Raw genomic sequence first — 23,526 nt, 5'->3', positions numbered from 1 at the left:
TTGTTGTGTTGAAGTTTTTAAACAGGCATTAATACTGGCTCGTAAGGATGTTGAAAGTCATTAATTTGTTGATGGTAAGAAGCGTTGACTGGGGGATTCCCTGTCAATTCATATGTAGTCAACCTAACCATGTGGATTATTGAATACTTCAAAGGATCTGGTAGGGTCATAGTATTCAGTTTAGAAGCTGCTGATAAATTTTGTTTTTACATGTAAGTATTGTCATCTCGTGTGTACAATGAATGCCTATGTAGAGGTTTTGGTAAGAAATAATTATTTTTATTTTTAATTTGAAGTGACTTGTTTTGTATTTAAAAATATTATTTATTTGGATAGATAAAGGTGTAGTCACATCATTGAAATAGGTGTAATGTTCCCAATTTTAATTAATTTGGAGCCCAATTTATTAATGTTTGTAGTGGTGGGTTCCGATTGATTTAGTATATCTCGGACCCATTTTTAATTAATTGTTCCCTAGGTTTTGACCGTCGGCTATTTTTGTAAACCTTCGGGTTATTTATCCGAAGGGTATTTAAGCACCGCATGTAGATTGTAGTTAGTATGCTTTTGGATTATTTTCTATTAACTACGAATTCCTATTGGAGTTTTGGATTGTTCGCCATTTCAGAAGTGAAAGATCTTCCCTATTTGGCCTTGTGGTTACGGTGGGATTCATTCCTCACCCTATTCTGTTGTTGCATGTAATTCTTTGCTCGGTCCTGGCAAATCGGAGCACCATCTTTCGGCAATTATTATTCGCATCCAAGTCTCTATTATTGTGTGGATTTTATCAAGATCTATTGTGTTTTGTGTATAAACCAGATTGTATTCTGTATTGGGTTTGGATACCTAACCGTGTGGCCTTCCATCGTTCCCGTACTGCTTCTTCCTTGCCCATATAGCCTTCACCCTCCATACACATTGCCGTACATTGCTCTTGTTGCTCATCCACACCAAGTACGGCCTATCATACGGACGTCCAGCACTCACCGTACATCCTCCTCTCTTCTCCCACTGTACTCCTACAACCACCATACGGATCTCATTAAGCCACTGTACAACCTTTTCCTTACCCCGTACAATCTCCTATTTGTGCAACGTACAACCATCAACCCTCCCCTACTGTATTTCCACTCACTCCACCATACTATGCCCCTCCAATTGCTGTTGTACGGACCTCCAACTGCACCACACGAAACATTACAGTGGTATCAGAGCAAATGATCTTGCTAGCCTGTTGGGATGATTGAGAGATTTTGGGATTGGGATAGCACTATGGCACCAAGTAGCGATGGAGAGTGGTGGTTGAAGACACTACAAGGGATTGGCAAAGAGCTTAGTGAAGGTGTTGATCTTCCATTAGATTTGTTGGAAGTATGTTTGTGTAAGGTTAACCAATTACCTTCAAGATTTATACAAACAATCCACTCTCCGATTAAAGATGCCTTAAGTCAACCCAAGCTTTTAAGACACCGGGACAAGGGGAAAAGGTTGGTAGTTGCAGCATGTCTCAATGAGGTCTTAAGAATTTCGGCTCCTAGAACACCATATGATGATAACACCATGATAGAGATCTTGCATTTGATTGTTAACAGTTTTCAGAGGCTAGATGACATTAGTGCTGATCCCTTTTGCAGAAAATCTACAATCTTGGAGAATTGTGCAAATGCTAAAATGGGTAACCTCCTCTTAGATCTCGAATTGCAAAATTTGGTCGACAACATGTTTAATCACTTTTTGGCCACCATCAAGGAAGATCATGATATTAAGGTTTCAATTGCTATGGAGAGCCTTATGATTTCGTGCATTGAGGAGATGGATGAAATATCCCAACCCATCACATCTATGTTATGGGCTATTCGTAATCTTGAATGTGTCCCCTCTATAGCCACATGTAGATTGGTCAGTCATATTTTCAAGCATTGTAAAGAAAAACTAATATCTCATTTGCACAAGTGGGAGAAAATAGATGGTAGTAATAAGGACGATGCATTACACCAGAAGGAAGGCATTATTAAAGGGCTGCTCCAAGAGGAATTGTTAAATCTTTCTTCTACACCAACCTGGGGAGAACACCAAAAAAATGAAGAGGTTGCTTGCATAGATCTTGTGAAGACATGTATAGATCAAGTTATGCCCATCACCAAGGTTGTTGTGGAGGTTGTGTGTCTATTCCCGAAGCTATGTCCATCACCGTGGTCATGTCCATCGCCAAAGTTGTATGCCCATCACTATGGTTGTATCCATCACCATAGTTGTGTTTGTTTTCGTCACCGTCACCGTAGCCGTCACTGTGTCTATCATCGTCACCATGCTTGTTGCAAAGTCCATCGCCATGTCTGTCACCGTTGTTGTGTCAATCACCATAGTCAAGTTTATGTCAATCACCGTTATGTCTGCCACCGTCGTGTATGTCTTTGTCATTGTGTTTGTCACCGTTGTCGAGTTTGTACCCGTCACCATCATTATCGTCATTGTATTCGTCGTCGCCGTTGCATCTGTCACCATCGTTGTGTCCATTACCAATGTCGTATTCGTCGTCGTCATTGCGTTTGTCACCATCGTTGTGTTAGTCACTGTCGTTGTGTTTGTTACCGATGCCGAGTCTGTGTCCATCGCTGAGTTTATGCTCGTCACCGATGTCAAGTCTGTGCCTATCATCGACCCTACGTTTGTATCTGTCACCAACACCGAGTCTGTGTCTGACGTCATCGTTATGGTCATCTATGTCATCATTGTGTGTTTGCCAGCGCAACTACAACCGTTGAGATTGCTCATTGTCAAGGCTCTATCCATCATCGAGGTTTCAACCAGGATTTTATGTGCCGCCAAGGTTTTATCTATAGCTAGAATTGTTGGGTTTGTACCAACATCGGCGTCTGTGTGTATGACCACACCCGAAGAGATTGATGAACATGATGACATCGATGTATGTTATGATTGGCATCCTTGGGATCCTGGTGACTCAGGACATGACAATGTTTATATCAGAGTGGTGCAGCAAAAGTTTGATGAATTTTTACTCTCCTTTCCTAAGTGTGTGTATGTGATCATGATGCTACATGAAGAACTCAAAAGATACAACTATCGACCTCCACACATGGTTTGGGATCCTGGAGTTGCAAATTGCTTGAGGACAAGCAATTTTTGGGCGGCAAGGATTTGTAATGTTCCCAATTTTAATTAATTTGGGGCCCAAATTATTAATGATTGTATTGGTGGGTTCCGATTGATTTAGTATATCTCGGACCCATTTTTAATTAATTGTTCCCTAGGTTTTGACCATCGGCTATTTTTGTAAATGTTCGGGGTGTTTATCCGAAGGGTATTTAAGCACCGCATGTAGATTGTAGTTAGTATGCTTTTGGATTATTTTCTATGTACTGCGAATTCCTGTTGGAGTTCTAGATTGTTTTCCATTTTGGAAGTGAAAGATCTTCCCTATTTGGCCTTGCGGTTTCGGTGGGATTCATCCCTCGCCCTATTCCGTTGTTGCATGTAATTCTTCGCTCAATCCTGGCAAATAGGAGCACCATCTTTCGGCAATTATTATTCGCATCCAAGTCTCTATTATTGTGTGGATTTTATCAAGATCTATTGTGTTTTGTGTATGAACCAGATTGTATTCTGTATTGGGTTTGGATACCTAACCGTGTGGCCTCTCGTCATTCCCGTACTGCTTCTTCCTTGGCCGTACAACCTTCACCCTCCATACACATTGCCGTACATTGCTCCTGTCACTCATCCACACCAAGTACGGCCTACCGTATGGACGTCCAGCATTCACCGTACATCCTCCTCTCTTCCCCCACCATACGGCTCTCATTAAGCCACCGTACTACCTTTTCCATACCCCGTACAGTCTCCTATTTGTGCAACATACAGCCATCAACCCTCCCCTACCGTACTTCTACTGACTCCACCGTACTATGCCCCTCCAATTGCTGCCATACGGACCTCCAACTGCACCGCACGGAACATTACAACAAGTGAAAGCTTAATTTCTTTGAGGATATGAATTTAATCTTTTCATTTTAAAAATTGTTTGTATAGATGGTTTGTGAGATCTTCTTTTGTTTTCTTGTAGGAAACATAGTTATTAAATGGATACATTTTCAGTTGGACCCAACATTCTTTTGCCTGAAAATCTTGATTGTGCTGCTTGAGCTTCAGCAATTGTACCGCTACCTCTAAAGGTAAGGGGACTAACAACTGTCAAACAAGAGTCTAGAGGCACTAGATGCTATAGGAATGTCATCGCATCAACCTAGCTTCTTGCTTAGAGATGGTGCTTTGTATGAGACTCATAAGAACTTGTTTTAATTTTTTGTGCTAACAGTATTGAAGAATCCATCTATTGTGAAGTTTATTTTTTGAAGTTAGGAAAAGATCTAGTATTAAATACCCACACATTGTTGCCAAAAGTCTTTCAAAGGATCTTGGGAATCATATCTTTATGAGGCTTGTGAAACAACTTAATGGACCACTATGGATGTAGCTTGACATGGATTGTTGCCCAATAATTTGGGAGATCTATGTTCCTGGTGTTTCTGGAGGTGGTAATCCAGGAACTCAAAAAATAGCTCTAAAACTACACCTGTATGAGAGTTACAAGGCAGCTTGATGGGGTTCTGCATGGTCCAACATTATTACTATTTATTAAAAGAAAAGCTTCCAAAGAATATGTATTTGTGTTATTTCAATCACTATGTTTTGTTGAGTGTAATGTAAACCTTAAGGAAGATGTTGGGAAAATCGAAGTTTTGAATTTTAATAAAGTCATTTTAGTACAGGGTAGTTTGGGAAGTATGAGAACACAATACCTATATATAAGCATTTGCACAATTACTTTGTAGTTCTGAATAATTAACAATATTATTATATATATTTTACTGTGCACATTATAAATTGGTTTATTTTAGAGTAATTTTGCCTGCATTTTCAAAAGTAACAATAATATCATAACTCAACAAATTAAATAATAATTTACAATGGTATTAGCATCATATAATTCTAACAATGTGGAAATAAGGACATTAAATTTGGTTCATCTGTTATAGCAGAAAGTGAGTTAAAGAGATTACCGGTAGGGCGTGAATTGTTTTTCTGACAAAAGGACTTTCTGCCCAGATATCTGAAAGGGTATATTTGTTCTGTTTCACAATACGAAGCATTATATTAATAGAATGTATACAGTATGTGGTTATAACTAAACATCTACCACAAGCAAGTCATATCAACATGGCAAGTGGACAATCCTTCAATGAAAAAAATCCAGTTTGTTTATCAATCCAGGCAAACAACTATTCTGTTTAAGGATATCTTATTGAAAAAATAATAGCTACAGTCTGAAGTTTGCATAGATGGAAATATTAAGCATATACATTGTACAAATATTATACTCTTCTAATATTGAATAGCTATACAAGAAGCCCAAAAGAAAATTGGAGATCAAATCCTGCTACATTGCAAACTCAGTATGCTTCCAATATGTGCCTAAGTGCAAAATGCACTATGCAATAGCTTAAAATTTGTTCAAACAAGGATGCTGTTTTCTTAGATCTCCTAGCACTCCTAGCATAAATCAATGAAGGCACCATGTTTTCGATGCTAATATGTATGTTCCCAGCTTCAATGCAGGTTATAATTTGTATTCTCAAAGTTGTGGATTATGTGAATGTTGTGCAAAAAGATGAATTAAACTATCTGCTTTTGTTATCCAACCCTCCAATTTTATGGATCAAGAAAGAATGAAGTTGATTTACCAGAGTAGGGCAAGGCTTGTCTTCATAACCAAGTTGAAGGGGAATTTGCAGAAATCCAATTTGACCTGTGAAGCTTGTGGACCAAACTTGAGAAAACAATCTTCTCCTTGCTCCATTGAGCTGATCCAGTTCTTCCAACTTCTTGGATCTCTTTGCCGATTCTTTCTGACCACTTACATTTTCTTTCTTCATTGTAATGGGATAACAACTTGGGTCGAGGATATTAGCATTATTCAGATGAGAAAGACATTGCTTTTTCAAAACAAAATATTAGAACAAGTTTTAGAAAGAGAACAGGAAATTAGGTTACTAAAATTCAGCAGTCATAGAATGTAGGGGTTGTGAATTTCACCTGAAATACTGACTGTATTTTGGACTGACATGAAGAATTCGTGGATGAAAAATTACCATTGCAAGCCTCCTTTGCTGCCTGTCATATAAGAAATGTCATATCAAGTATTTATAGTACAATTAAATGAATCAGATATTTGAAATAGCATATCTTTATCCAAAAATTCCACTTCAAACTACTATTCATGTAAGTTTCCTTGTAATTAGCATGTGTGCATGAAGAATGCATAATTCACAGACAATATTTAAGCTTTCAATGGATCTCGTGTATGGAAACCTCATATAATTCATCGGGTATGAGGGCCATTCTATGTCCAAATTGCATCTGTGAATTGTCAAATATTTTATCTGTTTCCCCATTACCAGTCAGATAGCCCTGAAAACTAGCAATTCAAGACATAATATATCAGACCATCTAATCCTGAAAAGATAGTGATACAAGAAAAACAGTTGGTCCACAGCCAAAAACATATATTGGAGGTGCTGAAAAAGAGAACTTTGGCCTTCACTTAGTTCTGTTGAATAACTTAACCTTAATATTTAGGATTGGTTTTGCACCGGCTTCAATACCTGTTACAAGGAAAGGAAATAAATGTTAGAAAGCAAGCATGAAAATCTTAAACTGAAAAACAAATGCCACAACTTTTCTCTAAGTAAAGCTATGTTACCAACAGGCACAATTTCTACACAACTAACAGACCATTCAAAATCCCATATTTCTCCAAAATACAGTACTGATTGGACATCTGGCCTAGAATTTTGTACTTCCATTTTCAACTGAATATTTTATGGGTAAATTCATCCACACCATTCCTTGCTAATTCATTATTTGAAGTATTTTCTAGTAGAAATAGATACGAAAAATAACAAGATTATCTCTCTTATAAACTACTATCATAAAGAGAAAATTTATTGATTAAAGATTAAATAAAATGCTTAACGTTTCTCATCAAAGGTCAAGTAGTCAAAGGTAGAACCACCTGGTTGTTATGTTGGAGATCAGGTTTCAATTCCCACCAAATGACATCTTAGCATGATAGGCATTCTTAAGTAATAGTCCCACTTCAATCGATTGATATTGTAGTTATGATTTATATCATAGGTGATGCTTGTGGAGCATGTTGGAGAAATAGCTGCCTTGTACGAGAAGATCAAACATGAGAAGAATTCAAGCTAGAGTATGCCAAAGATGAGAACACGCCCTGCAGGAGAAAATTCGAGGTAAGAAGCTAGAAAGTGTTCAAAGCTAGAGGAGCACACTCGATGACAAGAATTTATAAGCTTAAGTTATATTCTGGAAAGAAGGAGATGCCTTCTGGGAGATTGAAGGTGTGAAGATGAAAGCATTCAATCTAGAGGGGCATGCTGGAGGAAAAAGCATTCAAGCTGAAGGACTATGTTGGAGGATAACAGGCAGAAGATTTCGCAAGAATGAAGACGAGTTGGACAGTAGAAGTCTCACAAGAGGAGCTTGTAAATTGAATAAAATCAGGAACAAAATCCCCCATTTGTAGGGAATTAGTTGAAGTAATATAGACACGAATAAACTGTATGACACTTCAGTCCTACCGCTCCAATGAAAACCACGGCTAAGCGATCTTAAATATTTGAAAAATAAAAAAATTGATAAATAACTAAATATCCCTTACTTGGATTTAAAACACTTTCCATGGCGTCAGATATTAAACAAAAAAATGATTGCTTAAATGTTATCTCAGATTTCAGGATCATAGCACTAAAACATAATATTTTGTCGTTAATATTTGCATTCCATATTTCAGAGCAATATTGAAGTAAAAATCATAGTCAACTTCTAATACTAGTAACATTAAAAAATCTCACATTACTTGAGAGAAACAATAAAATATTCGAAATAAAGTAATACGAAGTGCAGAGTCCATGTAATACCATCTGCTATCTTCTGTGTCAACATGGGTACGATAAGGCCTGAATAAGAATCTCCTCCAATATATAGTGGATTAGATAGAAACTCAGGGTATGCCTCAAACCACTGCATCATACATAATAAGCTATGCTCAGCTTGCTGAAAGTCTTAAAGTTGACACTCTTCGAAATTATTTTTCTTATAAGATAGAGCTGGATACCTTAATAAGAAAGGTGTATGCATCTGCAACGATCTTAAACTCTCCATAAATGTAGTCCTTCGTAGTATTGGAGTAGGAAAACCCAGTCCCAGCTGGAGAATCAAGAAAAATAATGTTGCACACCTAAGAATGCAAAACAATTTAGTGGAAATGTTACATGAAAGAAAAAAACTGCTGTGATATTTCATTCAATGGCACTAAGAATTTTTATTAGGAATACACTCTGCATTCCAGTAATTGTTTAGAAATGAAAGAGTTAACCACATGGAAACAGATTATAGAGATCCATGGTTAAAAGACTCAATCTGCAAAGAGCTATATAGGGTCATAATAGGCCTTCTTGGCCTGAGCATACAATACGAGAGATAAAAAAATCGTCGTAAAAGTGTTTTAACTGAAACAAAACTGATAAATCAGACCTTAGTCCAAGAATGTGGATTGTCAATAAGCTTGGGTAAACCCCCAGTGTAATTCAGATCAAAATACATTGGGCCTGCAATAAGTGAGAGGACAATTGCATTTAAAGCCAATATAAAAGGAACAGAAAAGAAAAAAGACTGTAGCAACCATTCTAATTTTTCATGCAGCATAAGAAAACCATTGGTGTTACTTCAAATTGTCAGTATAAATACACAGGGACATAAGTCAACAACCTATATATTAGGAAAATGCAGTAGTGTGTGAGAGTCTCATTTAATATAATCAATAGTTATGGTTGCAAATAGCATCTTATTTCAGGACTGTTGTGTTACTAGGTACTGTTACATCTTATATAGTCTAAGAGGCAAAATGAGTATCCAAGGCACTCAAATTCAACTAGTTTTCCTGATTATATTCTCAATCTGTCGCAACATGGGGCAAGAGTGGACCCTTAGAAATCAAATTAGCCGATCCAAAGAATTGTTATTCTACCCTCGCACCTATTTTCTTGATTCTCTAGTGTTGATATTTATTTAATTGGAAAGTGTTAAACCATCATTGGCAATGTTAGAGCATCAGGAAAAAACAATAATGATAATTCAACATTCCAATTAACTAACCAATCTCATAGACAAATCCAGTGAAACTTGAGCAACCAGGACCACCAGTTAGCCACAGAAGAACTGGGTCTTTGGTTGGATTTCTTTCGGATTCAACAAAATAATAAAAGAGAGCTCTACCATGAGTCTCGCTGACTGTTATATACCTGTGAAATGTAAGAAAGATATTATGTTCATGTATGTAGATGACCGAAACAGGTTAATGGGACTTGAAAGGACAACCAATAGAAATAACATAAGCAAACAAATTGAAGCTCAAAAGTAAGCTAAAATTTAGCTCAAGGCACCTTATTACCATAAATGACTACCCGTTTGACAATTCCATAAATTATAAACATTAAAGATTTAATAATCATATACTTCAACTTTTTTTACATATCAAGTTTTTCGTCTGATTCTGCAGATGGCAAGGTTAACCTTTGGTGTATTGATTCAACTAGAACTTCCTTATGATATCACATAAATAAAAACCTCTTCTCAATTCATATATAACTAATCCATATATAAAAACACTGAAACAGATATACTATTTAGAAACAATGCACAATGAATAACTGAGATATCTCAAACAACTTCCAGTAGACACTTTAACCTTTTGAAGTTACGAATGAACCTCATAGGTTTTATATTAACAAAGTTCTCTTCTGAACCAACAAGTCATTTATCAGAAACCACTAACTTCACTGCAAACATGTAACAGTTGAATTTGCTGAGAAGAGTCTAGTTGGCTGGCTAGAAGAATGTTCTGCATTTCTCTAATTTCGATGCTATGGCTTGCAGTTTGGAAAATAGATTGTACATGTTGTGGATGTTGCACTCCCATTTTATAAGGTCCCTAGTGTTGCCACAAAACACTTTGGTATACATAGTTTGTTGGCACATTGGTTATCTATCAGAAATTGTCCAAAACAATGCTCTGCATATATTCGCATTGATGTTTCCTGGGTTGCACCTTGGAGAGAAGTCTTGTAATATTTGTGAAAAATCTCATTTCAAGTTCATGGTAATGAAATGTACCACAAGTGCGTTTATGATGTGTTTTACAACTACGTTTCTTGGCCATTTGGCTATGAAAATGTTTGTATCAGAATAGTTGTGGTAACTTTGGTCAACATGTGAACATGAAATATGTTCTTGGGAATGATGTTAGATGTTCAAGGAACATCTTCATGCAGTTCACATGGCAGTAATTGTTTTCTATAGTGCTGGATTGTGTCTTGTTGTTGGTTTTCAAGGTTACTTTTGCACGTGTGGCTGACAGGGTCTTTGGTCCTAATTGTGATTTTCATTTGGGGATTTGAATAAGTCTTGAAGATTGTGATGAGTAGTATTGAAGTCCTACTATACCTTGTTGTAATTTTCTTTTAGAGAATTCAGTTAGTTTTTAAGCTTTTGAGTTGACCAGTGATGTGCCACATGATAAATTTATGTGTTACTGTGTCACCGATTTTGAGCAATTGCCCCAATGTATTTAATGTCGTCACTACATTGGAAGATGAAATATGGTGTTTTACAACCTCCCTGCCTCCTAGATAGGACCACTTTCACCACAATTATATTTTTGTGGTTGACTTGTTGGGATCACCTTTTGTCCCTTGCTTTGGCCAACCTAATTAATGTTTTGTAATGATCTGAATAGTATATATAGAAGATCAATTCAGTGGAATGTGTGTGACTTTTGGAATATGAATTTGAGATGGTTGATGTGTGCACTGAGAATATTGGTGCAAAATTCTCAAATGGTTGCTTGAGGCAATGAGTCAAGAGAAGCTACATTAAAGGGAGACTACTGGAAGCAATACATTGAAGGCTTATACATCGTAATTATTCTGATATATCTTTTGTTCAGATACCAAGTATCCTCTACAAGTCCTTTGTATCGTTCTTGGAGATAGTGAATCTTTGTAGCAACTCATTTGTATCTTGCCCTGAGATGGTGTATCTTGGTTGGAAGTTTGGCAATGAGCCTCACTGTAATACTTTGTATATATTGTTGTAGTCAGAATAAAGTAAATATTGTGTTTAGTACTCGTTAAAGCTAGTCGGGCTGGGTAGTTAGGAGGTGTGGAAATGCGTCGGTTGGTTTCCAACCAACCAACCCTTCTATAAGTACTTGGAATATTGTCAATGTACTCATGTTGTTTTTGGTATTAATAAAGAAACCATTTCCTCGCCTACTAGTATTGTGGTATTAATGGTACATTCGGTGTTTTAATTATGTGTATCTCAATTGTGTTATTCTGTATGATAGCATATCTCTGTGAACTTGAGTGATATTTCCACTCTACATTTTTGGCGTCATTGCCTAAGTCCGAACCTAGAGGTCGGCAAGATGGAGTAATGGGAAGGCCCTTTGTACCGCTCATCCAAGTAACAAATAGTGACAGAGACGAGGAGGAAATAACCAAGGAAGATCAGTTGACACGTGATTTGGTGACAACTTGGGAAGTTGCGGTCAATTAGTACGTACGAAGGGAAGCTCGTGAGAGAACAATCCCTAAAGGTACGATACATGAAAAGCTTTCAGTGCCACCAACGGCCTCGCCTGTCAGCACGCAATTTGAGCTGAGACACAAAGGGAATGAAGGAGACAACAAATACTCCAGTAGTTTGCGGAAAGGAGGACCAGGGAATGCGAGGAATGTGAAAATTCCAAAAAGCGAAACAGATAATAAAATTGATTCATGCCCCTAATTCCAAACATTTATTCAAGGCAGCTACAAGGAGAAGAAACTAAGGAAGAAGTCTCCTTGAGGAAACTACATCTCCAGTAACAAGAGAGACGTCATAACTTGAGGGAAGGACAAGGGGATTCCACCAAAATCCAAGAAGGGTTGATCGAGCATACAATCGAAGGCATTGAAAATTTGGTCATCTCGGAGACACCAGCAAGTTAGGATATAAAAATCCAGAGACACTTGCACGAAGAGATCTCCAATGGGAGCAAAGTCCGGAAGAAGAAGATACTTTCAGTAATCAAGAATCAGGTTCCTCGTCAAGAACAAACTTCCAATTAGGAGGAAGTGTTCCATCGGGAGGGAGTGTGCCATCGGGAGGAGGTGTTCCATCCAGAAGAAGTGTTCTGACAGGAGGAAGAAAGCCCCACCTAGTGGCAATAGACAAACAAAAATTGCCAAGGTTCACAGGGGATGGCGCGGAGGACCCCACTCACCACTGTAAAACATGCATAACACTATGGGAAGCGAACGGAGAAAATGACGTAGCAAAATAGCTAAAAGCTTTCCCGGCCACACTAAGGGGTATCGCCATTGATTGGTATACCGATTTGGAGATAACAAATCAGCAGATGGACTAAAGAAATGATGGTTCATTGAAGGATTAACACCGTCACTTACGAAAAAGATGAAGATAGTCCCACCATCAACCTTTGTGGATGCGTGTACTAATGCCATGGACAAAAAGCGAGAGTAAAACTTCCAAGGCAAGAAGGCATAGAAGAGCGAGTGAAAGTTCCGAAGAAAGCGAAGAAGAATCCATAACCACTCAAGCCCTGAGAAAAGGCCTAAGGCGATTGATGAAGGAAGTGGCAGGGACTAAAGAAGAAAAGAAAGAAGGGAGAGAACTTTGATGCACTGATTGTGAAAAAGAAAGCCATACAAAAGGAGCATGCCCGAAGAAGGCATTTTGTGAGATTTGTCAGGTATTGGGACACGCAATTAAAGATTGCCCCTACAATTTAAAAACAAGGAGCGCTCAAGTATTCCTAACCCAAGGGGAGCAATCTACACCACCCTTCACTCCTCCGAAGAACACAAATATAGAAGCCTCACTAGGAGGATACAAAAATAACGAGAGAGGAAGTAATAATAATAGCAACAATAACAGAAATAACAACACACCATAGCATCCACTCCAGTATGATTCCAAGGGGAGACCAATGATCCAATGTAGGAGATGCAATGAATGGAGACATTTTGCACAAGATTGCCAAAGCGGAGGAGGACAAAATGGAGGGATGCTTTGTAAATGGTGTGGGCCAGGCAATCATGAGGATGTGAATTGCTCAAGATAGAAGGGGGTAAATATGCTAGATATTGAAGATCCAAAAGGCAAAATTCTTGTGGTCACCGAGATGCAAGCCAAAAAATTAACCTATCTAGATGCTATTACAGAGACAGAAAGATTTCAGGACGCAAAGAAAGACATTCAAGATAGCATGGGAGAGGAAGGAAAGACAAGGCTAGAAAAAGCCTACTTCCAGTAGGGATTTACCGAATATTGTGAGACAAGTAATGGAAACTACTATCCAAGTGAAAATAGGTGATTTATTAGAAATATTACCCCAATTGTAGGTAGCACTAACAAAGGGGGCAAACCTGAAAGGGACAACCTCAAAGAAAGAGAAGGAAGGAGCAGTACAGACAGAAGACAATACCCTGTTTACCATAGGAATGGGGAGAACACCAGCAATAGTCGAGATGGAGATACTAGGGTGCAAGCTTTCAAATACTATTGTTGATGGAGGTTACAGCGTAAATGTCTTATTAGAAGAAACATGGAAGGAAATAGGGAAACCTACACTTTGGCCGCCAACATTTCAACTATTGGGAGCTGACCAACATGGAATCAAGAGTATAGGAATGTTGATGGGACAAAAATTCATAGTTGGTACGCAACAATTTTTTCAGAATTTTGTGGTTATCACTTTAGAGAAGAAAGGGTACGATGCTTTATTAAGAAGAGGATAGTTGGTCGCAGAAAAAGCTACCCATAACTAGAAACAGAACACTCTATCTATTGAGTCTGAAGATAGAAAGTACATCATAGATCTCAAGAACCATTCAGTAAGTCAGGACTTGGCATCATACTCCGAAGGAGAAGACTATGGAGGGATGGAACCAGATGAGGAAGGAGTACTTAGATTAGAGGAATGCTTAGAAGATGACACAAGTTTCCTTAATGGATTATTTCACTGGCAAAAGAGAGACTATGAAGTTTTCCATGCAGAATGTAATAAGTTGGAAGTACAAGAATTTGAGTTGGAAGAACGATACCCAGAAGGGTACATAGAGTATAAGGAAGGGGTGGTATCTCTCAACAAGACACCTGCACACATTTTTGAAAAAAAGGTGGAATACAAGGAGGCCAAACTCCAAACTTTAAACCTGGAAGAAGCAGATCAACCTAAAGAAATCTAGATAGGAGATTATTGGGACCCAGTGTTGAAGGCGACAACCCTTAGAATCTTCCTAGAGTATGCGGACGTCTTTGCTTGGATGTACAAAGACTTGAAGGGAGTACCCCCGGAACTGTGTGTCCATTAGATTCCATTGGTACCCGAAGCAAGACCAATGAGAAAAAGACCTTATAGAATGAATAAAAACTATGCAGAAAGGGTCGAGGAAGAAATCACAAAGATGTTAGAAGCAAGGATAATATTCAAAGTACAAACAACTAAATGGATATCTCCTATAGTCATATCACTCAAGAAGGATGGTGCTCAAATTCAAATATGTGTAGATTTCAGATGTTTGAATGCGGTGACGATAAAAGATCCATTCCAAATTCCGTTCACTGATAGCATTTTGGAAGTAGCCGGCAATGAGATGTATTCCTTCATGGACAGATTTTTAGGGTACAATCAGATTAGCATTGCGGAGGAAGATAAACTAAATACTATATTTGTGGTTGAAGACGGCGTATATGCCTATAATAAGATGCCCTTCAGACTATGCAATGCACCAGCCATGTTCCAGAGGATCATACTACATATCTTCAATGGCATGTCAATGGGGAATTTCAAAGCCTTCTTAGATGAGTGGTCGGTTTACGGTGGGCAGGAGCAACACCTCAAAATTCTTGGAGATGCATGGAGAAATGTCGACGAGCAAGACTAGCCCTCAATCCGAAAAAATGCAAGTTCATGGTTTCACATGGGAGACTTTTTGGGCATATTGTGTGCAAAGAAGGATTGAAGACAGATCCTGATAAGATCAAGGTGATTTTGGAAATGGAAGCTTCGTCGAATGTAATAGGTATCAAATCATTCCTGGGCCATGTAGGATACTATAGAAGGTTTATAAAAGGATTTTTCGAAGTGTCAATGCCACTGGAGAAATTAATTAGGAAAGGAGAGCGGTTTGGGTGGAAGGAAGAGCAGGAAGACCCCTTCCAACAACTAAAGAAAAGATTAGTTAGGGACCCTATTCTCATATATACCAACTGGGACAAAGAATTTTGTGTCCATATGGACGCATCCAATTATGCAATAAGTGTCACGTTGGCACAAATAGGGAAGGAAGGGCTCAATCATCCTGTATATTTTGCAAGCAAGCTTCTATCTAAAGCAGAGCGAAACTATAGTACCACGGAGAGGGAAGAATTAGGTATGGTGTATGCACTATAGAAATTCAGACATTACTTATTAGCTATACCTTTACATTTTTTGTTGACCACCAAGCACTAATGTACTTAGTAAACAAGTCGGTGATCCAAGGGAGAGTAAGTAGATGGCTAATTATACTACAAGAGTTTACATTTAAAATCATAGTCCAGCCAAGAAATACTCATGTAATTGTTGATCAATTGTCAAGAATCAAGTCAGGTGAAGCCTCTAGTAGTGAGGTGTGTGAGGACTTTCCAAATGCACACCTATTCCATATCATGGTGTTACCTCAATGGTATGAAAAAATCGGACAATACTTATCAACAACAACCTTCCCAAGAGAAATGCCTGTAGTGGAGAGGAGGAAAATTGCCTTAAAAAGTAGCACACTCCAGCTAATTGAAGGGTTATTGTATAAAATGGGACCGAATGGAATACTAAGGAGGTATGTGATGGAGAAAGAAATTCCAGGAGTTCTAAAAGAATCCCATGAAGGATTGGCTGGAGGTCATATGGGACCGGATACGACAGCAAGGAAGGTACTCTTGGCAGGACTCTAGTGGTTAACATTGTATGCAGATGCGAAGGAATGGGTATTGAGTTGTGACACTTGTCAGAGAGCAGGCAAACCGCTAAAAAGGGACTTCATGCTACTATTCCCGTCTCAACCACAAGAATTATTTGAACGGTGAGGTCTGGACTTTGTGGATCCCTTATTGGTAAGCAAAAGTCATCGATGTAAATAGTGGTGGCAATAGAGTACCTAACGAAATGGGCTGAAGTACGGGCCCTTCCGGACAACACAGCTTTCAACACGGCCAAATTATTGTATGAGCAAATAGTCACGAGATTCGGGATTCCACTCCAGCTAACAAGTGACAAGAGTACATTTTGTGAATCACACCATCAGGATGATGACGAGTATAAAAAATTTCATTCCTTTTCAAGTCCTTATTATCCAAGGGCAAATGGCCAAGTAGAGGCCACTAACAAAATAATAGTGGCAATCCTACATAAAACTTGTGAAGTAGAAAGGAAGGACTGAGAAGAACAAATTCCAGCGGTGGTCTAGGCGTACAGGACTATGTATAAGGCCACTACTGGACACACTCCCTTTCATCTTATGTACGGACAGGAGGTCATGATGCCAATGGAACATATAGTACCAAGTCTATGGGTGGCAATTCAAAACAGATTGGGTGATGAGGAGAGCCTCAAAGAAAGACTATATACTTTACTCAAACTGGACGAAAGGAGGAAACTTGCTCAATGGAGTACAGAGGTGGCCCAGCAAAGGCAAAATTTTTGGCATGACAAACATTTGAAGAAAATGAATTTTAAACAAGGGCAACTAGTACTAAGGTATAATGGAAAAAATAAAATAAAGCCAGGAAAATTTAAAGTCCGATGATTAGGACCATTTAGAATATTAGAAATAAAGGATAATGGGGCAATTAATTTATCTACTCTAGATAATAAACCTATCAGAGACCTAGTAAATGGGTCTAAGTTAAAAGCATATGGAGAAAGGAATAAATAGACAAACAGTTATTTTATATGTACGGAAGGAGAAAAGGAACAAGTAAGAAAAGCAAAAAGTGACGAAGGAGAAAACGTTAATCCTAGTCCATATAAAGAGACTGAGCCACAAACTATCACTGTACTTAACATAGTCGTACATCTTGCACCAGAAGAGGAAACAGCCATACAGACATCTGTACAATAGAAGGTGGTCGTACAAGGACATTCTCAGATAGGCACAAAGGTGATAACCATATGGCGGAAGAATAAAGTACAGGTGAAGGGTGTACGGCATTCATTCATACAGCAAGCATCTATACGACAAACTGTTGAAGTTTAGCATCTGTCAAAGTAATCATCAGATTATATGTACCTGTGCATATATATATATATATATATATATATATATATATATATATATATATATATATATATATAAGTATCTGAGTTTTATGATTGCCTCTGATTCATATCGGGTTGGCTAATGACACTTGCTATTACACTGATCAGGGATTGAGTTCTTATCACTAATCTTGATATGTCTTAACTTCATGCAAGCATCCGATAATGAATCGAGTTGTATATGATCTTAGACAAAGTCTGATTATAATCGTTGTGCATTTTGGATATATATACAATGTTTGTATCACACCTGATAAGTATCGAGCTTGTTATCCTTAACTAATCAGAGCTTATAGTATAAATCATGACCACGTAGGGTCATGACTCTACGTCATGCCCCTATGGGGGCATCTCTCTTCTATATGATATATATGCTCACCGAACTTGTAGACAATGCAATATCAAGTACCAACATATTTGTAGTCCCAAGATCATTCTTTAACCTACAGTTTCAAAGTACACATTGTTAGCATTGGCCATTGAAGATTGAATCTGAAGATTTATACATCAGCATTAAGAAAGGTAAGACTGTAATTATCTTTACCAGTATTTCTATCAGAGGTCTTGTATGCAATAATATGGTACTAGAGCCATTCTGATAAGAAATTATTACTCAATAATTACAGTCCTTTTGATAAGAAGTAATTATTCAGAAATTGCACATATTTATTTACAAAACTCAAAACAAGATCTTCAATCTTCTCAAATCAAAATGACCAACCACGTAAGGCTAGAAGATAGGTTGGAAGGTGCAAGGCAACAAATTTTTCTTCACGGAAAACTCGTGTTATGATTATTTTTAAGAGAAATGGAATTAGAAGAATGTGTAGAAACAAATAAAGTCATTCCTGACAATGAGCAAGAGAAAATTACATAGAAAAGACATAATAACTAAGCTATGAAAATAATTATAGATTCTGTGAAAGATCATATTCTCCCTTCAATCTCAAATCTTAATACAACATTTGAAATGTTCTCTAAAATTAAAGATACTTTTGAGATTAACAATACTAGCAGACTGCTGACATTAAAACAGGATTTGTTATACATTAAAATGAACAATGGAGAATCTATAACGTCATATTTTCTAAGAATATCTAAACTAAAAGATCAACTTGTGACTATTGGTAATCAAGTTGATGAAAAAGAACTTTTCATGATTTCCCTAAGAGGTCTTCCCATATCTTGGGAAAACTTTATTAGAGGTCTAAGCTCCCCACCTGAGCTTCCTAAGTTTGAATCTCTCAAAACTGAGTGTACTCAAGAAGAGCCAAGGTTAATTTCTAGGGGGATAAGTCTAAACCAAGAGGGAGATATTCAAGCACTTCAAGTAAGTAAAAATAAGAAAAGGGCATTTAAACGAAATAAAAGAGGATCAAATAAACCATATAAGAAAAGAGATTGGTCAAAGTGCAATGTTTTAAATGTGACAAACTTGGTCACTCACATAATGTCTATCCTAAACGAAAAAGAATTCAAGCAGTCCTAGCAGAGATAAAAGAAGAAACAGAGGAAGTAAAGGAGTACCATGCATTCTATAAGGCATTATCAAAATTAAACTCAAATAAAAACACAAGGATTATTGACAGTGGAGCATCTCGACATATAACAGGCTTCAAAGGCAAAAAAAATTAAAAACTTCTCAGAATGCACCGTAGAAGAAGTAACCATAGGAGATAACCCCACCCATCCAATCAAGAAAATCGAAACCTGCTCAATTCAATTGAATTCCGAGATCACTCTTCCAATTGATAATGTATTATATGTACCTGGAATTAAAAGAAACCTTGTCTCTGTATCCGGTCTCTCTAATCAAGGATACCGAATTGCTTTCCAAGAAGACAAAGTTTTGTCTTGGCCTAAAAAGGCTAATATCAAGAAAGTTGTCTCCATTGGAATTAGAGATGGGAGTCTATATAGACTTTGTAACCTTCAGAACTTTGCCCTGTGTCATGAAACCTCTAAGACAACAGAGATTTGGCATAGAAGACTAGGCTATCTCCATTTCCGAGCCTTACCATCTATAAGTAAAATTGTAAAAGGCTTACCTAGTCTTAAATCTGACCATGCAGGAGTTTGTAAAGGGTGTCCTCTAGGCAAAAATTCCAAACAATCCTATCCTAAAAGTGTTCACAAATCAAAATCTATTCTTGATCTTGTTCACACTGACCTGTGTGGTCCTATGTCCACACCTTCTATAAAAGGGTGTCTCCACTATATAATCTTTGTTGTTGAGTACTCCAGGAGAACCTGGATTTACTTTCTAAAACAAACAGAATCTAGTGAAATTTTTTCTAAATTCAAAGAATTCAAAGCCCTGCTAGAAAATTAGTCTGGAAAGAAAATGAAAATTCTTCGATCTGACAATGGAGGTGAATACATTTCTAACATTTTGAAAGACTTTTGCATTTTTGTTGGGATTAAGAGGGATTTTTCTATACCTTATAATCCTCAATAGAATGGAGTTGCAGAACGTAAAAATAGTTCAATCATAGAGTCAGCCAAAGCCATGATTCATGATCAAAACCTTCATACTTCATTTTGGGCAGAAGCATCTAACACTGCTATTTATATTCAAAACCGTTGTCCTCACTCAATATTGGATAACATTACTCCAGAAGAAGTTTTTATAGGAATCAAACCAGACCTCAGCCATCTCAAGATATTTGGATGTCTAGTCTATGTTCACATTCCTAAAGAGAAAAGAACAAAGCTAGAACCATCCAGGAAGAAAGGAGTTCTCATCAATTACAATGAAAATTCCAAAAGGTTATAGAATCTATATTCCAGGATAGAAAACAATTGAGATCAGTAGAGATGTCAAATTTGAAGAAGATACTGCCTTCAATCTGTCTAAATACAATGATGAGTCAATCTCAGAACATATCTCAGATTCAAGCAAAAGTCACCCTGCAGAGAATGAGAGGGAGTATAATTCTAAACCTTCTACATCAAATCTTGAAGAAGTTGAAAATAACAACAATAAAAAGAGACCACTGTGGGCCAGAAAGTTTATAGAGGAAAATAATATTGAACCTGATGAAGTGTTAAAAGAAAGCAAGAAGACAAGAACTTAGTCTTGTTATGTTGCCCTAATAACAAAACTTAACAAAACAGAACCTTCTAACTCTACAGATGCATTAGCAAGCCAACCATGGAAAGAGGCCATGATTGTAGAATACAATTCTATATTGAAGAATGATGTATGGGATGTCGTACCTCGACCTAAAGACAAATCAATAGTCTCTTCCAGATGGTTTTTCAAAATCAAGCATGCACCTGATGGTAGTATTGAGAAATACAAGGCAAGGTTTGTGGCATGCGGATTCTCTCAAAAGGAAGGTATTCATTATGAGGAAACGTTCGCTCCAGTTGCAAGATACACATCTATCAGAACCATCCTAGCTATTGCTGCATCAAAAGGGTGAAAATTTCATCAAATGGATGTTAAAATGACATTTCTAAATGGTAAAATTGAAGAAGTGTATATTGAGCAACCGGATGGGTTCACCAGTCACAACGAAGATACTCATGTGTGTAAGTTAAAGAAAGCACTATATGGGCTCAAGCAAGCTCCCCGAGCTTGGTACGAAAGAATTGATAACTACCTTATGAAGTTGGGGCATTCTAAAAATGAAACTGATCCCAATCTATACTTCAAAATAGATAAAGATGATATGCTTATGCTAGTATTATATGTTGATGATTTGTTAATTACAGGTGAAGATCATCTAATAAGAAAATGCAAACAAGAGTTAACAGCTGAGTTTGATATGAAAGACTTGGGTATTCTTCACTATTTCCTTGGATTGGAAGTCTGGCAGAAGGAAAACTACATATTCCTAAATCAAGGGAAATATACTATTGATCTTCTTACGAAATTTGGTATGATGGATTGCAAGCCTGTTTCTACTCCTATGGAACTAAATCTACATAAATTAAAAGATGATATGATCGAATCTGAACTTGCTGATCCCACTCTCTATAGACAGATAATTGGCTCTTTGATGTATTTGGTGAATACTCGTCCAGATATTTGTTATGCTACTAACACCTTGAGTCAATTCATGTGTGTTCCAAAGAAGGTTCATCTGGTGGCAGCCAAACATATTTTAAGGTATCTAAGGGGAACTATTGGTTTGGGTATCTGATATGATCAAGTGGAAATCAGTCTTCATGGTGTTACAGATTTTGATTGGGCACGCAGCTCTACTAATCGTAAGAGTACTTCTGGATGTTGCTTCAGTCTCGGTTATGTTAAATCTATAACTTATTAATCATACTGATCTGATAACAAATCAATCAGATCTGATATAGCATGATAAGTAAGGGATTAAGTCTTTCCCTTATTACCTTTGCAATATCGGCGTCTATCCTTAGGAGTTTGGTTTAAATACTAATCTAACAACATTGTTTGTGTTTGTAATTAATATTTAATTATCCTTAGAAAGTCGCTGACTTCTAGAGGTTTGGCAAATGATTTTTGGAAGAGACATGTCTTTTCTAAGGACATGTCCCTTGACTCCCATACTTATAGAGGGTAAGGATGAAGTCTAAGGACACACAAGATCAAATACAAGTCTGCTCCTTAGTCATTACTGCCCTCATACAAATTGCAAAAGCAAAAGACAGAATTTTGAATTACATCTCTAATCCAATTAAAGGCTATAATCTGAAGTTATTCACAGCAAGCCATAAGGAGATAAAAAAAGTAGATTTCAGTCCATATTCAATCCAAAGAATTTGCAAAAACTTTACATGGTATCAGAGCTTTGGTAGTCGAACCTAGGCTCTGCAAAATTCAGTAATCAAACTTTATATATCTAGCAACTATCTCCTAAATGGCATATACAATCAGACCCAAGGACAGGTTTGACAAGAAAGAACACTTTGATGCCTAGAAATTCAGAATCATGATGATTCTTAAGGAGAATGATGTAAAACAACTTGTTGATAAAGCATCCAAGCAACCGCCAGTTGAACCTCATAAATCCATCTAGAGCAAAGGAAATAGGAAAGCAATTCAAATCATATTAGATGGAGTAAAAAATGATATCATACCCGTGTTTACAAAACATCAAACTGCATTTGATATGATGAATGCATTACAAAATGCATATGAGGTCAACAATGCAACAAGAGTTCTTGCACTAAAAAGGCAACTAAATCACATTCAGATAAAGGAAGGAGAATCAATGAATTCTTACTTCCTAAGGGTTGCCGGCATTAGAGATGAACTGTCAAGTATAGGAATCATTATTAGTGACACAAAATTAGCACTTATGGCTATAGATGGATTACCAGATTCATGGGAGACTTTTGTACAAGGAATAAGTGCCAAAGATAATCTTCCTCACTTCAACAAACTTAAGAACGATTGTCTTCAAGAAGAATTCAGGAAACTAAAGAAAGGAGGGAAACTAAAAACAGAAGATGAAGAACTTCATGTTCTTAATACAAACTCCTATAAGGGCAAGAAGAAGCATTTCAAGGAGAAAAGGGGAAATCAAAAGAATGAGAAACCCAACAAAGACCTATCCAAGATAAAATGTTTTAGATGTGAAAAATTTGGACATTACAGATCTAATTGTCCTGAAAATTCTAAACAGCAAGAAAATTGTAAAAATGTTACTAGGGAAGAAGATAACTACGATCCTGAGAATCGTGTATTGTATTCGTCACTATCAAATGAAATCTCAAGTAACGCATGGGTAATTGATAATAAATCTTCTAGACATATAACAGGATACAAAGAAGCACTAGACTTTTTATCAGAAAAGATTAATGGTGAAGTTAACATTGGTGATAATTCAGCACATTTCGTCGAAAGAATTTGAGATTGCACCCTAAAGCTAAAATCTGGAAATTCTCTTCGTCTCAAAGGTGTATTCTATGTACCAGGAATTAAAAGAAATCTAATCTCAATTACAACACTTGAAGATGATGGGCATAATGTTGTATTTGTGGACGGCAAAGTAATAACTTGGGCAAAGAAC

At 37.2% G+C, this 23,526-nt stretch overlaps 1 protein-coding gene across 2 annotated transcripts in view; it reads right to left on the bottom strand.

Annotated features, from left to right (window-relative positions):
• The window catches only part of LOC149580260 (serine carboxypeptidase 1-like), a 94,799-nt gene that overhangs the window by 2,906 nt on the left and 68,367 nt on the right, over positions 1-23,526 (bottom strand). The window contains exons 2-10 of one of the 2 annotated variants that reach the window (XM_089790135.1): positions 9,262-9,407; positions 8,641-8,714; positions 8,222-8,344; positions 8,025-8,127; positions 6,649-6,686; positions 6,394-6,492; positions 6,118-6,195; positions 5,766-6,017; positions 5,085-5,153 (exon numbers count right to left, since the gene is read on the bottom strand). In XM_089790135.1, the coding sequence (XP_089646261.1) occupies positions 5,085-5,153; positions 5,766-6,017; positions 6,118-6,195; positions 6,394-6,492; positions 6,649-6,686; positions 8,025-8,127; positions 8,222-8,344; positions 8,641-8,714; positions 9,262-9,407 (982 nt within the window). The remainder of the gene's footprint in view (positions 1-5,084; positions 5,154-5,765; positions 6,018-6,117; positions 6,196-6,393; positions 6,493-6,648; positions 6,687-8,024; positions 8,128-8,221; positions 8,345-8,640; positions 8,715-9,261; positions 9,408-23,526) is intronic. The other variant, XM_089790139.1, reaches the window with a different exon arrangement.

This window comes from Cupressus sempervirens, chromosome 1 (assembly GCF_028749045.1).
Source record: "Cupressus sempervirens isolate cs-2001-9-10 chromosome 1, ASM2874904v1, whole genome shotgun sequence".
Lineage (NCBI taxonomy): Eukaryota > Viridiplantae > Streptophyta > Pinopsida > Cupressales > Cupressaceae > Cupressus > Cupressus sempervirens.
The sequence above is the reverse complement of the archived record's forward strand: the minus strand, read 5'-3'. Positions and strand labels throughout refer to the sequence as shown.